This window comes from Vicia villosa, linkage group LG3 (assembly GCF_029867415.1).
Source record: "Vicia villosa cultivar HV-30 ecotype Madison, WI linkage group LG3, Vvil1.0, whole genome shotgun sequence".
Classification (NCBI taxonomy): Eukaryota; Viridiplantae; Streptophyta; class Magnoliopsida; order Fabales; family Fabaceae; genus Vicia; species Vicia villosa.
Window position 1 is genome coordinate 78,683,901 of NC_081182.1, and position 14,554 is coordinate 78,698,454.

The 14,554-nt window shown below is 35.3% G+C and overlaps 1 protein-coding gene across 2 annotated transcripts; it reads right to left on the reverse strand.

Annotated features, from left to right (window-relative positions):
- Positions 1–2,817: 2,817 nt before the first annotated feature.
- On the reverse strand, positions 2,818–5,605 carry LOC131656157 (cation/H(+) antiporter 15-like). 2 transcript variants are annotated; one of them, XM_058925917.1, is made up of 3 exons: positions 5,449–5,605; positions 4,173–5,177; positions 2,818–4,038 (listed from the first exon to the last, which is right to left on the reverse strand). In XM_058925917.1, the coding sequence occupies exons 1-3, from the start codon at positions 5,560–5,562 to the stop codon at positions 2,818–2,820; spliced, it is 2,340 nt and encodes a 779-aa protein (XP_058781900.1). In that variant the 5' UTR covers positions 5,563–5,605. The 2 variants fall into 2 exon arrangements, with proteins under 2 accessions (XP_058781900.1, XP_058781899.1); XM_058925916.1 differs by having other exon boundaries at positions 5,365–5,605.
- Between the last annotated feature and the right edge of the window lie 8,949 nt (positions 5,606–14,554).

The following is a 14,554-nucleotide window of genomic DNA, read 5'->3' on the forward strand; positions in this document are numbered from 1 at the left end:
ACTTAAGAGAAAATCACAGTTGTGATAACAGCTTTATTAGAAGCATTGTAACTCTTAGAATTTGTTTACATTAAGTTGTAAGAACTAGAGTGATCAGGTTGTTGATCAGAATACTCTAGAAAGTCTTAGAGGGTATCTAAGCAGATTGTTCCTAGAGTGATCAGGTTGTGATCAGTATACTCTAGAAGACTTAGAAGTTGTCTAAGTGGAAAACCATTGTAATCTCGTGTGATTAGTGGATTAAATCCTCAGGTGAGGTAAATCACTCCAAGGGGGTGGACTGGAGTAGTTTAGTTAACAACGAACCAGGATAAAAATCATTGTGCAAATTGTTTTTATCTTACAAATTTTAAAGCTACACTTATTCAAACCCCCCCTTTCTAAGTGTTTTTCTATCCTTCAGTGTCCTCTGGTTGCCTAATAATGATGGCTATTCTGATCCTTCCCTTAGACCACTTGTCCCTCTATGGCAGGGACAGTCTTATGGCGAACGAAATGCTGAGGTGTCCTCTGCATGCTCTGATTTAAATTCCTTTTCTACCCTTTTTCTTTAAAAAAACTTCAATAAGGCTACGCTCATTTACGAGCTAAAGTCCTTATTTTCTTCTTCTACATTTCTAAACTTTTGGTTTCAAAAAGAGCAAAGCAATTAAGAGCCCATGGAAAACAATGGATGCATAGGGTGCCTTACACCTTCCCTTTGTATAAATTACCCCCCGAACTCAGTTATCTTTTAAAAAGGTTTTTTCTGTTCTTTTAGCCTTTCATTAATTTGGATAAAATAAAAGTCGGTGGCGACTCTTGCTTACCGTACATTTCGATAAAGTCAGTTCACCGTATTACACCCCAACATGTATGTTTTCGAAAAAAGAGGAATATCTAAGAGACAAGATAACCCTCATCTCAAGGCAAGGAGAGTTACCTTCAAACTCCCTGCTGATGTGCCTACTGATAGGTGGACTCAGATTAAGGCAGGAAGAGAAAAATGGAGAAGCTTCGACCAAGGAGGAAGGACTGCAATGGCGTACAGGAAATAATTCCAAGCGTCGAAGAGAGAGGCATACAGGCTGGAAAACTACAAAGGAAAATATCCAATGTCAAGATCTCAGTGGAGGCGACACTAGAGGATGAAGGAAGCTGAAAGAGAATTGAAGTCGAGGGATGTGGAAGAATCCAGCAGCAGCAAATTCCCTTTTGGAGCGGCAAGTCCAAGCAAGCCACCTGTAGGTCGAAAGCTATTCACTTCAGAAACACAGATGGTGAATGAGAAGGTGAAGGAAAATCCAATAAAGGAAGAGGAGATGCTGACAGATGACTTCGAATCTGATGGGGTGTCATCTGTTAATCTAAACTGCAATGTGGTGTCGGTCTTACCCCATGAATATTACCAGGAAACAGAAATCGAAGAATGTGAGGAAGCTGATGAAGAGGAAATGGCAAAGCACAAACCAGTTTGTTACTATGTGCTTAATAATGGAGCGGTCGAAGAACAAAATGCATTCTTCGAAAGACCTGATCAGGGTATGAGAAATCACTTGAAGCATTTATATATTAGGGCTAGGGTCGAACATGTAGGAATAAATAAGGTCCTTGTAGATGGGGAGCACCTGTTAACCTAATGCCCCAGTTTATGATAAAAAGGATTGGCATGTTCGATACAGATGTCAAACCTTACAACATGGTGTTGTCGAATTATGAGGAGAAGATCGAACACACTCTAGGAGTGATACAAGTGAATCTGACAGATTCTACAAGATTAGAACTGATATGGCATCCACTTGCACGTACATAACCTGGATTTTAGTGGCTGCAGTGTACCATCTTCCTAGTTTTCGGTCAACGGGGGTGGATATGAGGATGAATCTATCTTTGTTTTTGAAAATATATATCTCATCCATTGTGTTTCTTATTATAATTTATATAATCTTGTGTATCTTTGTCTGTAGTGGTCCTTTACATGTTGTGATGCAAGAATTATTTTAATGTTTTAGATAGCCTGCAATGGTTCATGTCCTGGTTTGTCAGATGAGATTTCCCCCATCTACTTACTTTGGGCTATGTTTATTGGGCTTTACATTGCAAACTATGTGGTTGAAAGGTCAACAGGGTGAGTAATTCTTTTTTATGTGCTAAACATTGCTATATTTCTGTATGTTAGTATGGTTTTTTGTTTTACGTGGTCCAAAGTATTGAAGTTGTATTGTAAAATCCTTCTAATATTAAACTCCGGTAGAAGTTAAAGTTAGTCACGTGAAAACTTTAGAATATGCCAGTTTTTGTTCTTGATTTGGCAGACTGCTGTTGAACATAAATGAAATTTTGCGCCTGAATTTCTTGGGATGTTTTTAACTTGATCTTGTGTTCTTGTTATATTGTCTAGTCATCCCAATGAAATTTGTATTATTTATAGTTGTTTTGTTTTTGCGAAACTATTTTCTGGCCATAGTTCCCTGCAAAATGCAATGCACAACAGTGCCATGATCCCTAGGAACAGTAGTACACTGAGGAAATATTTACTATGGGAAATCACATTTTCATAATACATTAATATAATCATTATATCAATTTGTTTTTTCATTATCTTAATGTCTTGTTTTTTATGTTTTAAAAATCAACAGTTGGGCTCTCGCTCACCCGCTCTCTGTTAAAGAATTTGAGAAGGTGAAGAAGAAGCATTTGAAGCCTTACTTTTTGGACATGGTTCCTTGGTACTCTGGGTATGTGTATAATTCCATATTACTTTCTTTGTTATATTTTGAGGTGTTGGAGATGATCATGATTGTTATACATAGCACTAATAAATTAGATGTATCTATATTATATGTCAGATTTACCCACTGAAATACTACAAGAAGGTATTGTTGAATCATCCATTGAAACATCACGTACAGCAGCCTGATCCCTTGGACTTGGCATAACACTATGTTTAGCGAATCTCCCTCCCATTATCTGTTGTTGCACAACCAACAATGATGCCTTTGTCACAAAATCTGGTGAAGCCAACATATCCCCAATCACACCTAACTCAGGACACTCACTCCATTGATCTAGTCCATGTAACAAAACTGATTGTGAATGTGACCTCCCTACAATAACCAAATCAAAAAAATCTATTATTCTTCTTATTATAGAAGAAAACTCTAATCCATCTTTCACAACTTCTTCACTTATCTCAAACCTCCTATTTCCGTTGTTATAATATCTATACTCGGATATAAGATCACTGTCACGTTTTCTATCTTTTGAATTCTCTTCTCCAAATATAAGGAACCTAATAATTGATACATTCACACACTCGTGTCGAACCATTCTACTAGCATAGGCTAGTGCTTCAGAATCATCTGGACCTCCAATGAAGATTACTGCTACATAGTATGCGGACTTTCCTAATATTAGCGACGGAGAACCGCTTAATATAGCTCGGTCGATTAGGATTCCGACTGAACAAGGCGCTCCTTCGAGGACTTTAATGTTTATTGTTTGGATTGCTCTATTGTTTACCACGACGGTTCCGTCTATCTCCCATTTTTTGTGGAATGGCATGATCAAAATGTTGGCTATTCTGTCGAGGGATATTCGACAGATGTCCTCGTGGATTGTGTCGAAGTCGGAGACCGATGTGAATGATTCCTCATGCCCACATCCTTCATTCAACTGTGTATATTGCTTCAATGCTTTGTCGAGGGGAGATGAATAACACCTTGTTGTCCGAAGCGTATCATGCGGTTGGTGAGCGACGAGAAGAGGCCTTGATCTTCCGAGAATCTCTACAAGGAGAAGTGCTATAACAGTAACATTGCTCTCTATGCTTGCACATGAGGCTTCTATGATGTTGAACATTGTTGGACTGCTTTCATTCTTGTAAAAGCATCCCATGACTCGGAGCTCAGAATCTCGCTTCATATGTAATATTGAACATCTTTTTCCAGCACGATATTGGCCTGAAGGGTTAAATACGAATTTTACCAGTGGTGCTATAATAGCATTTATCAGTAGAAGGGTCAGAACCAATAAAGAGAATTGTTGCCCTGTTAGTTGCTGCCATAAAAAAGAGATTCTTAAGTATCATCAAAATTTAGATATATTAAACAATTTTTCAATATTATAGAAGTTTAGTTTTTACAAAAATAGAAGGCAAACAGACAGAAAGCTGCGCTGAAATATCGATTTACCTTGCCTTCCTTCCAGACATTGTATAACGCGAGCTCGGCGATACCTCTGCCATTGAGAAGAAGCCCAATCACAAAACAGTCTCTCATGGGAACATTGTAATAATAGCCTGGCAACATAACAGCAACAATCTTTACGAAAAAAGAGACCATCACTACGACAGTTATAATCCAAGTAGTGTGAATGCTGATTTTAAATATATCAGTCTGCAATCCACTGACAGCAAGGTATATTGGATACATAAAACCACAAGTAAGCGTTTCCATTTTCGATATCAAAGTCGATGCTAAAGGAGGCCCTTCAGGAACAGCTAGGCCAAAAAATATTGTTCCCATTACATAATGCTGCCCAATGAATTCGCTTAAAAATTCAGCGAAGAGAACACATAGAAGGATACTGACAACGCAAAGTTCCCCGACGGGCTTTCCATTTAATCGTGCAATGTACCATTTCATAACCGGCCTCATTACATATATGATAAAAACAATGAGTCCTCCAATGGAAAGAAGAATCCATACTAGTGTCAGCATACTCTTATTACTAGTCTTAACCTGCAATACTGCAAATATAAATACTGTTATAGAGAAACTAAAAACATCGGTAAACATCGCGGATGATAATGCCAGACGGCCGACATTTGTGTTTAGGATTTTTAGCTCTGTCAGAAGGACTGATATGCTGATGAACACGGTTAAGCTTTGCGAGATGGCTATTAAAGGGAGAGCCTCGATGAGAGATTTGTCCATGGCAACAAAACTGATCAATGCAAAAGCTATTCCAAGAGGGATTATAAATGTGAATAGGAAAACCGAAAGACCAATTGTGATGGCTTGTTTTTCTGTTTTCAACATTGTTGCTGTATCCATCTTTACACAACATATGAAGTAGAAGAAACCGAGAAAGAAAGTTGCCACTGTATTGAGTGTTAGAGAACCTTTCATAGGGAATAAGAATTTTGTCAGCGTCTCTTTGTGCCCCAAAACTGATGGACCAAATACCAATCCTCCCTATTCAGTTTACGAAGAATGTTAGTTATATAGTAAAGTAATAAATACATATTACTAATAAAGTTTATATTAAAATACAAGGCAAACTGTTAACAAATTGCGCCGCTACTCCTTTTTTGAACACAGACGAATGTGATTAATAGGAAATAAATAATATTATGATGATGATTAAATATAAGAAGCTTACAAGAATATAAGAAACAAGAGAGGTTTGTCCTAGGGGTCTGAGACAAATATCCAAGAATTGTGTGACTATAGTAATAATAGAGACCTGAAGGAAGATAAGAGGAGTGGGGGAAGAAAGTGGGTTGCCATGCTGCCACACACTCTTGTGAGTATTAAGAGGAGGACTTGTGCATATTATTGTAGAATTTACGGTTTCCATTTTTTATTATACATGAACTTGTAGCAATGGAAACTTTTCTTTATTGTTTTAACAATATTTTTCATACAGAAGAAGATGGTGAAAGAGAAAAGATGATAAGAGTGATGAAGGAATAAGAGGCTTTCCTTGTATTTTGGAAATGACATGTTTCATGGTTTACCTTGAACTTCTCTTGTTTTAGAAGCCAATCACTCTCTTGCAAACTCTATTTTTGTATAACTTTCATTCAGAGGATGCCAATCATATTAATTAGAGAGCATTGTGAAAATTGAAATACTAAATATAAAACCAATTCCTTTAATCCTTTAATTATGAAAATTATATTTATTCAACTCTAATTGAAGTCAAAGCTTTATTCTTATCTGGATTAGTCTAACACATAAATTATTAACATCTAAAGATGATTTAAACTTGAATCTTTAAAAAGAACATTCTTAAATATCAAGTCTTCAACACCATGTAAACCAGGGCCGACCCAATACATATTGTGATCTGAGACGAATCTTAAAATGAGGTCTTTTAAATTAAAATTAATTTTTATTTAAAATTTTATTTTACATGTTTTTTGAGATGCAAAATTATTTATTAAATTGTTGTAATCGATTTTATTTAGTATTTATTTTTCAATTGATAATAAAGCCAATCCATTTAATCTTTGTTGAGACATTGGTGATCTTAAATAAGATTTTATTAACTTTAATTTTGAACAACTTCTCATGGTAGATGCAACAGTTATAGGAATTGTTAACATTATTCTGTAAGCAATATACACATTTGGAAAAGAATCAAATCTCATTATATAATTAAGTATATCAATTGGTCTATCATTTTCTACTTTTATTATATCTTTTAAAATTTATAGTTCCATAAATAAATCTAATCCATCAAATTTACCTTTTTTTGTTTATTTTGATAAATTTATCTAAAACTCCCTTTTGTGATTTAACTTAAGATTCAATTCTTTTTTTCTTCAATTTTAAACTTTCTAATTCAAATTTTTGTGTTGACATTCTTCTATTCAAAATAAAACACCAGAATTAAAAGAGAAAATATAAAACAAATAAAATTCACTCAATATAAAACAAATAAAATTCACTAAATATAAAAAAAAAATATAAAAAAATTAAATTATTAAGAATAAAAATTAAACGATAAATATTAAATAAATAAAACCCGTTATTAGTAAGGTTGCTTTAAGCTTGTATTTGTTCTTCTTATGTTTGTGCTTTTTTTTTTTAATAATATTTGATTTTCTCTTCTTTTTTTTTTCAAGATTTGGATGAGAACTAAGAGGTGTAAGCAAGGTTAGCACTATAAAAATGATGGATGAGATGAAGTAGACAAAGAGAAAGAACACTAGCACACATAGACTACAATTTTATTACTATTTAATATGAATTGATTTTGAGAGAAAGAAAGTAATGTTAAATTATTAATGATTAGAATTATTGTATTGAAAAACTGCAAGTGCAATGTACTAGGAGTCTGTTTGGCAAAAATAGTGGTTGACTGATAAGCTAGTTGATATCTTATAGCTTATAGCTAATGGCTGACGACTGATAACTTATAGTTTATGGTTGATGGTTGAGACTGATAACTGATAAGCTAATTGAAGTGTTTGGTAAAATTAGCGGTTCAAGTAACTTATAAATGTAAAATGACATAAAAGAAATTTAATACATAATTATTTAATTTAAAATTAAAATAAATTATAAAGGATAAAAATGAGTTTATGCTAAAATATAAGGATAAAAAAGAAAGAAAAAAAATGATAAGCTATAAGCTAAAACGCTATTTGAAATAGCGTCTGAAAAATAAGCTATAATCTAGTGATGAAAAGAACGTTATCAAACAGGTCTAAATTGTCATATGAGCTTATAAGTTATACGTTATAAGACATAAGCTCAAAATTATGCCTTACCAAACAGAGCCTAGGTGATTGTTTAGCTTCAAGTAACAGTCTGTTAGCTGGAGATTTCGACAAGTAGACACGAGATGTTCTAAGAGCTTTATGCTTCGAAGGGAGAATAGCTTTGTAAGGCTATTTTTAGATTCTTTACGTTGAAAATTCTCTATCAGTTGAAGTAAGGCATGAATTGTAATATCTTTGAAGTGGAAGGAATAAAAGACTTAGTTTATTTCGAGATATTTTGAAGACACGATTGGCAAAGTCACATTGTTTCGCATATCAGAACTTCGAGCGAGAATGTTCGAATTTCAAAATGATCTATTCAGTCATAAAAACACGTGGAAGCATTAGTGAATCGAAGTACATGCAAAAGGACAACATGGCATTTCCTTAGAGTATGACCGTTAGGGTCGAATTAGTATAAATAAGGATCTTAGTGGTAGGATTTGGGGGTGTTTATTTTGTACAAATCACTCAAAAATCGCTCAAGTACCAAGTGAAAGAGAAAGAGTTTTGTTGAGAATGTACATGTAACACCATTTGTAATTTTATATTACTTTCAGGTTTTATAAATTCAAGTCATTTACATACAATTTTTTTCGAGTCATGTCTTTTAAATTTATCATCGAAGCCTTTTAAGTATTTTTTCTTTGAATTTCATCTTTACATACTGTATTGCCTTTACATTAGTTACACATTCGAAATATCCCTTTAAAATATGAATTCAGTTATTAAAAATAGAAACTTTCAGACACATGTCCTAGGATCAATCTAGTCGATCCTGCAAGTTACCAAAATACATTTAATAATTTGGAAGACTAGCAGTTGTTTACTAGAAATCACGGTAAACAAATTGGCACGCCCAGTGGAACGGTGTCGAAAAAGTTTATAAGTTCATAAGTTTCATTTGTAATTTATTGTCCTTTTTTAAGAACATACCAAGACATTGTATGAACCTTAGGAGTGGTAAAACTACCAACAGTTCACAACCAATACCTAAGAAAAAATATAACAGAAAAATGGCTAATGTGGCCAATGATCAAAGAGGACAAAATCCTCCACAAGGGTCAGGTACGGTCGTTGCAAGTTCGAACAATGCTTCGATCAATATGCCTAATTCTCAGGCCATACCCACATCCTCGGGATCTATGACTACAAAAAAATCCATGCTAGTGTCCATAGGAACTACGCCCATCATTAGTTTGACTATTGTCCCTCCCTTTATGAATACCTCTGATATTCCATCAAATACTCAGGGTGGTCCTATTTTAACATATCTTGGAAACCAGGCACAACCTACAACCCCTAGGCCATCAGGGTTTGAAAATTTCAGGCCTTAGAGGGAACAACCATATAGAATTCCATCCTATTATATGGCAGGATTACATAATGGCATATCCACATATACACAACCTAATATGGCTACTTTTTCACCAATACAAAATGTTGGCGTTGTAGGTCGAAGTGCCCAAAACCAAGGTCCTTCGAACCAAATGCCTACATTAACAACTAATAACCAAGAAACGTTTAAGCAACAAATGGACGCTAGCAACCATGATATGGTTGGAGTTCTTGCTCGTGAAATGAACACAATCTTCTCCCCTTTAATCCAAAATGTCAATAGAACTAACCAAGAAAATACCCAGTCCTATAAACAATTATCAGCGCAAATGGCGCGTATAGAATTTTTTTTTGGGGCTCCCCAACCATCAATTCGACGTAGGCAAAACACTGTAGGGACTCAAGAAGAACCAACCATTAATCAAGTTCAACCACCCAGACAAAATGTCGTCGAAAGAAACATGGGGGCAAGGGTAGAACAATCAGAGATTCGACAATAGGCCCCTGAGGAACAACCTAGGAGAATAGTGATGGTTAATAGAGATCAAAATGCAGATGAAGTAATCCATAGGGTTAGACAAGATAACATGGTGGCTGAAAATAACCTAACTACCATGATCGAAAGAATCATGGCCCAAAATGGCATGAACATAGGGCTTCGACGCCCAAATTGTACATCTCCTTTGGCAGACTTTGTCTTACAAGCTGAATTGCCAAGGGGTTGTAAAATCCCTAAGTTTACAAAATTTTTAGGGGATACTAGTGAATCAATTGTCGAACATATAGTCAGGTATTTAACTGAGGCAGGGGATTTGACGAATAGTGAAAACTTGAGGATAAAATATTTTCCTTGTTCGTTGACAAAGAATGCATTTACATGGTTCACTACTTTGCCACCAAATTATATATATGCATGGCCTTATCTAGAAAGATTGTTCCATGAGCAATTTTACATGGGACAGACTAAGATAAGTCTTAAGGAATTGGCCAGCATTAAAAGAAATTTTACTGAACCTATAGATGATTATTTGAATAGGTTCTGATTATTGAAATCTAGATGTTTTACAGTAGTGCCTGAGCATGAACTAGTCGAAATCGCCGCATGAGGGCTAGATTACTCTATTAGAAAGAAATTAGATACCCAGTATCTAAGGGATATGGCCCAACTAGCAGATAGAGTTCGACAGGTCGAACGATTAAAATCTGAAAAAGTCATAGCAAATAAGAGTTATAAAAAAAGGGTGGCTTATGTCGAAGCTGAAGGAGAAGAATTCTAAACCTTCAATGATTCATATGATTTTGAGGAATTCGAAGTAGATCTGGATAAATTAAAAGAGGCACCACCATACTCTTGTAAAATGCTCACACCTTCGAACGACAAAAATCCTGTCGAAGTAGAGAAGAATGATAAATTTCCTAAGAAAACATACACATTTGATGTCACTAAGTGTGATGAGATTTTTGATTTGTTGATAAAAAATGGTCAAATGATAATTCCTCCTAATACTAAGATTCTTCCCTTAGAACAACGGAAGAAAAGAGGTTTCTGTAAATATCATGGTTTTCGGGGCCATAAAACCTCACAATGTTTTCTTTTCAGGGATCTTATTCAGAATGCTATTAAGGATGGACGTTTGAAATTTGCTGACAAAGTCAAAAGCCATATGAAAGTCGATGTTGATCCCCTCCATGTTTCAGATACCAACTATACTGAACCTATAGAGATCAACATGGTGGACATGGTCGAAGTTGGAGACAATGAAGCCAAGAAAGTGGAAGTCGTCTCAACTGGAAAGCAGGATACTAAAAGCCTCATTAACAACACTGCCTTCAACGCTGATGTCGAAGGTCTCCTTGCAGAAAAGTCTGAACCAAAGGCTACTGAATGCCTTGTAGGAAAGATGAATGAGGCTACTGAAGGCCTTAGAATGAAGTTCGAGAATGTGAAGATTTCTGAAGTTCCTGCCTTAGGAGTTAACATGGTGGATCTGAACCAACCAGCGCCAGAAATGGAGGAACTAGAAAGGTGCCTTATGATGGAGAAAGAGAAAGTGAGTTATGGTTACCCAAAGTCCAATGAAATCCTTCGAGAATATCTCTAGAGATGCCACAAGAAGAACTCTGAGAAAATGCTGGTGTGCCCTAGATGTTCCATTGTCTTGAGTCGAAGGATTGCTGAAAATTATGAGAGAGCCCAACGTGCCAAAACTCAAGGAAATTGGAGGCAAATAAGCCAACTGATGAAGGTATACCTAAGGCCAGGAGAAAGTCTTTTAGGTTTTTTGGTACGTTGCTACAAATCTGAAACAGAGTGTCTTATGTGTCTCAGGTGCGGGGCAGTGTATGACTAAGAAATGGCTGAGATGTTCGAAAGACTTCCTTTAACTGCTGGATGGGATCACCAAGGAAGTAACCCCATGTCATACCCCAAAATTTGCCCATCCTATTCCTCTGGTTCAAACTCATATCAAAGTGCGAGGTTAAAAGACATCCCTCCTAAACAAAGGCTCAAGAAACTAGGGTTTGTGGTTTCCTGAAGAAAATCAATGAACCAAAGGCTCCAAGGCATCTCATATGGCTTATGATGTTTCAAACTACCCCCATGACAAAATTCAGGCTCTAATTCAAAGGATTGACCATTCAATTGCTCAGAAAGTCAACAGTCGACTAGTTTGACCTTAAAGTCAACTGTGGTCAAAGTACAGTCAAAACTCCTGATTTTTTTGTCAACAACCTCATTTTGAAGTATCATTCACCATTTGATCAAGGATTGATCATGGTTCATCAAGAAGAGATCAGAAATCAACAAATTCAAAAGTTTCTAAATTAGGGGTTTCATAGGAGAAAGTCAACTGAACTTTGACCAGCCATAACTCCCCCATGGAACATCATAAATTTTCCATCCAAAGCTCATTTTGAAGGAAATTTAATTACCTACAATTTTGTCTCTCACATGCCAGGTCTAAAAATGCACCATTTGAGAGATATGGATCAAAACACTATAGGTCCTTTTTAAAAGTCACCCAAAAATAGTTTTTTGTCAAAGCCCATATCATCAAGATAAATTCTTCAAATGGGAAAAAGTTCCCAAAGTGGCTTGTATAAGACATCTTGAGGTTTCCAAAAAAGTCCTAGAATTCCTCCATATCTTAAAAATTGAGGGAGATATGTCTTGTCAAAGTTGGACAATTTTGAGGAAGAAAATGTGAAAGAAAAGGCCTCAAAATGGATTTCTTGGCAAAGAGGCCCAACTTTTTATGATCCAATCTTGATCCTCAAGTAATCAAAGATGCCCAATCCAAGTACCACGAGTTTATGAGTTTTATTTGATTTTATATTGATTTTATTCATTAAAAAATGATATAAATCAAATAATTTAATAAAAAAATTCAAAGATTTGATTGGAGAGTCTTATTTTAACAAACTCAATCACCAAATTAGACATTATATGTGATCAAATTCGTACTAATGATGATTGAAAAGATTGAATCAAATTTAGACCAAAAGTGGAAAGTTTCAAAATTGATTTTTATTCAAATTTCAATAGATTGATTCAATAGGATTTTGTTCAAATATATTGAACTAATAGGTTCCATATAAGTAGACAAAAGTGGCTGAGACGAAAGGGAGGATTCACAAGGATTAGTGGCCAGAGGAACTCACTCAAAGGCTTCAAATTTCTCTAAGAAATTCGAAATCGGTTTTGCAGTTGCAGGAAGATTCAAGAGCTTTTGATCATCAAAACGTAATCCTTGGGAGGTATTGAAGCGATTCAGATCAATTCCCAAGCCTATAGCATCCAGAATCACGTCCCATGTACTCACGGTTTGCGTGACTTTTTTATTTTCGATTTCGCAACTTCACAAACTATAAACGTGATTTACTTGTGTATTTGTGTTTATCTTCATGTTTACATTGTTTCTGGATGCTTTGATTTAAGATTCGCTGCAGGTTTGGAGATTCACCATTGCTAGGTCACCCGAGCTTTGAATTAGGGATTCCGGAATTAGGGAGAATTAGCCAAAACCAATGATATCATTGAGTCCGAGAGATGATTTGTAATCGAATCATGTTCTATAATCGAATTTATATGGTGTTTTTGTTGAGTTTTGATTTAAAAGGTTTTGGCCATGAAAAAAATCGCAGCAAGTTGGAAGCTAAACCGTAGCAAACTTTCTGGGCATGAAGGATGAAGAAGATGATTAGGTGGCAGTGTTTTGTTGGTGCGATTCAAACTGGCTGGATGCGCGCTCTTTTCGTTTCAGAATTCTAATGTTTGTTTTTATTATTGGTGAGGTAAATGTTAAACAGCGAAAAGCATCTGGCTGGATGGCAAGTGGGAGGCGCCAGTGACTATATGAGGGTGGGGTTTGATCCCTAGCCTTCATGTTCCTTGTTATTATTTTTCATCAAAGGCTTGAGTCAACGATCCAGCACTCCTCACTAATCAACACACATGGTACTCCTCTCGTATCCACCATTGGATCAACACCAACTCTAGATCTGACGACCATGAAGACGCAACACACCATGGACCCTCAAGGACTCCACCTCACTGAATCATAAGCTGAGTTGTTATCTTTTTTTTATTTTATTCAATAACTAATTTGTTTATTTGTTTTATTTAAAAAAATTTCTTTTTAATCTTCTTTTAAATTTTCTTTTTGTTCATAAAATCATTTATTTTTAATATCTAATTTATAATTAAATAATTAATTTGATTTAATTATTAATGACTCTTTTTCTATTTATTTGATTAAATGATTAAATTAATTTAGTTGTTTAATTATTTAATTAGTTTAGTATTTTTATTAATTGATTAATCTACTTACTAGGTTAGATAATTTAATCGAAAACCTATTTTTTCCGATTTAATTAATTAGGTTGAAAACCAATAATTAATTAATTTGGTTTTTATTATTTTATTAATCATGGTTAACTTGTGCCCTAAATCAGGGTTTGTGAGATTTGTCTAGATCACTCATGCACTAAAAAATTTCCTTTGTGCAGCTTTTCAGGGTTACCATCAGGGTTCTTCCGATTACGCTCCACATCAATCGAGAAGCTAAGTTCTGATTCTTTATTGATTAAAATTTATTTATTTATTTTTGCCTTATAAATTAAATTAGGGTTTATTTTCAATAGCCAATGAACTCCTCCTACACTCACCCTTCTGTTCATTCTTTCTTTACCAATTTTCAGGGTTAACCAACTGGTCAAAGCTCAAATGTTCGGTAACCCTGAAACTCATCTTTTTTATTTTTCTTTTAATTATTATTTATGTCAGACTTATTGCTCTGTCGGGATTTACTTTATTGCATTTCTTCCCCTTCCCCATGGCTTATTATGTAACAGCTCCTGGTTGTATTGTGTGGCCTTGAAGGCACTTAAATTGTTGTTATTATTGCGTGGTTAGTAATTTAGGGCGTGAAAACTCGAACTGAATTTAGAATAACTAATTATAAGATAATTGTTTGAATTAACCACGTGATTGTGCACCCACACACCTTTTATGGTAACCTCTCTTGTTGCCTGCTGCCTGTTGCCTTGTTGCCTTGTGTTTTTCAGTGCAGAATAGCCAAGTCCCTCGAATACGAGGACGCCTCAGCAGTGTTGTCCTCAGTTCATTCAGATCATAAGTCCCAATGATGCTGCCTTCGATTCGCTAATATGATCTCGTCCCTCGAAGTTGCCTACGAAATGTTGAGGTGTCCTCTGGTTGCCTAATAATGATGGCTATTC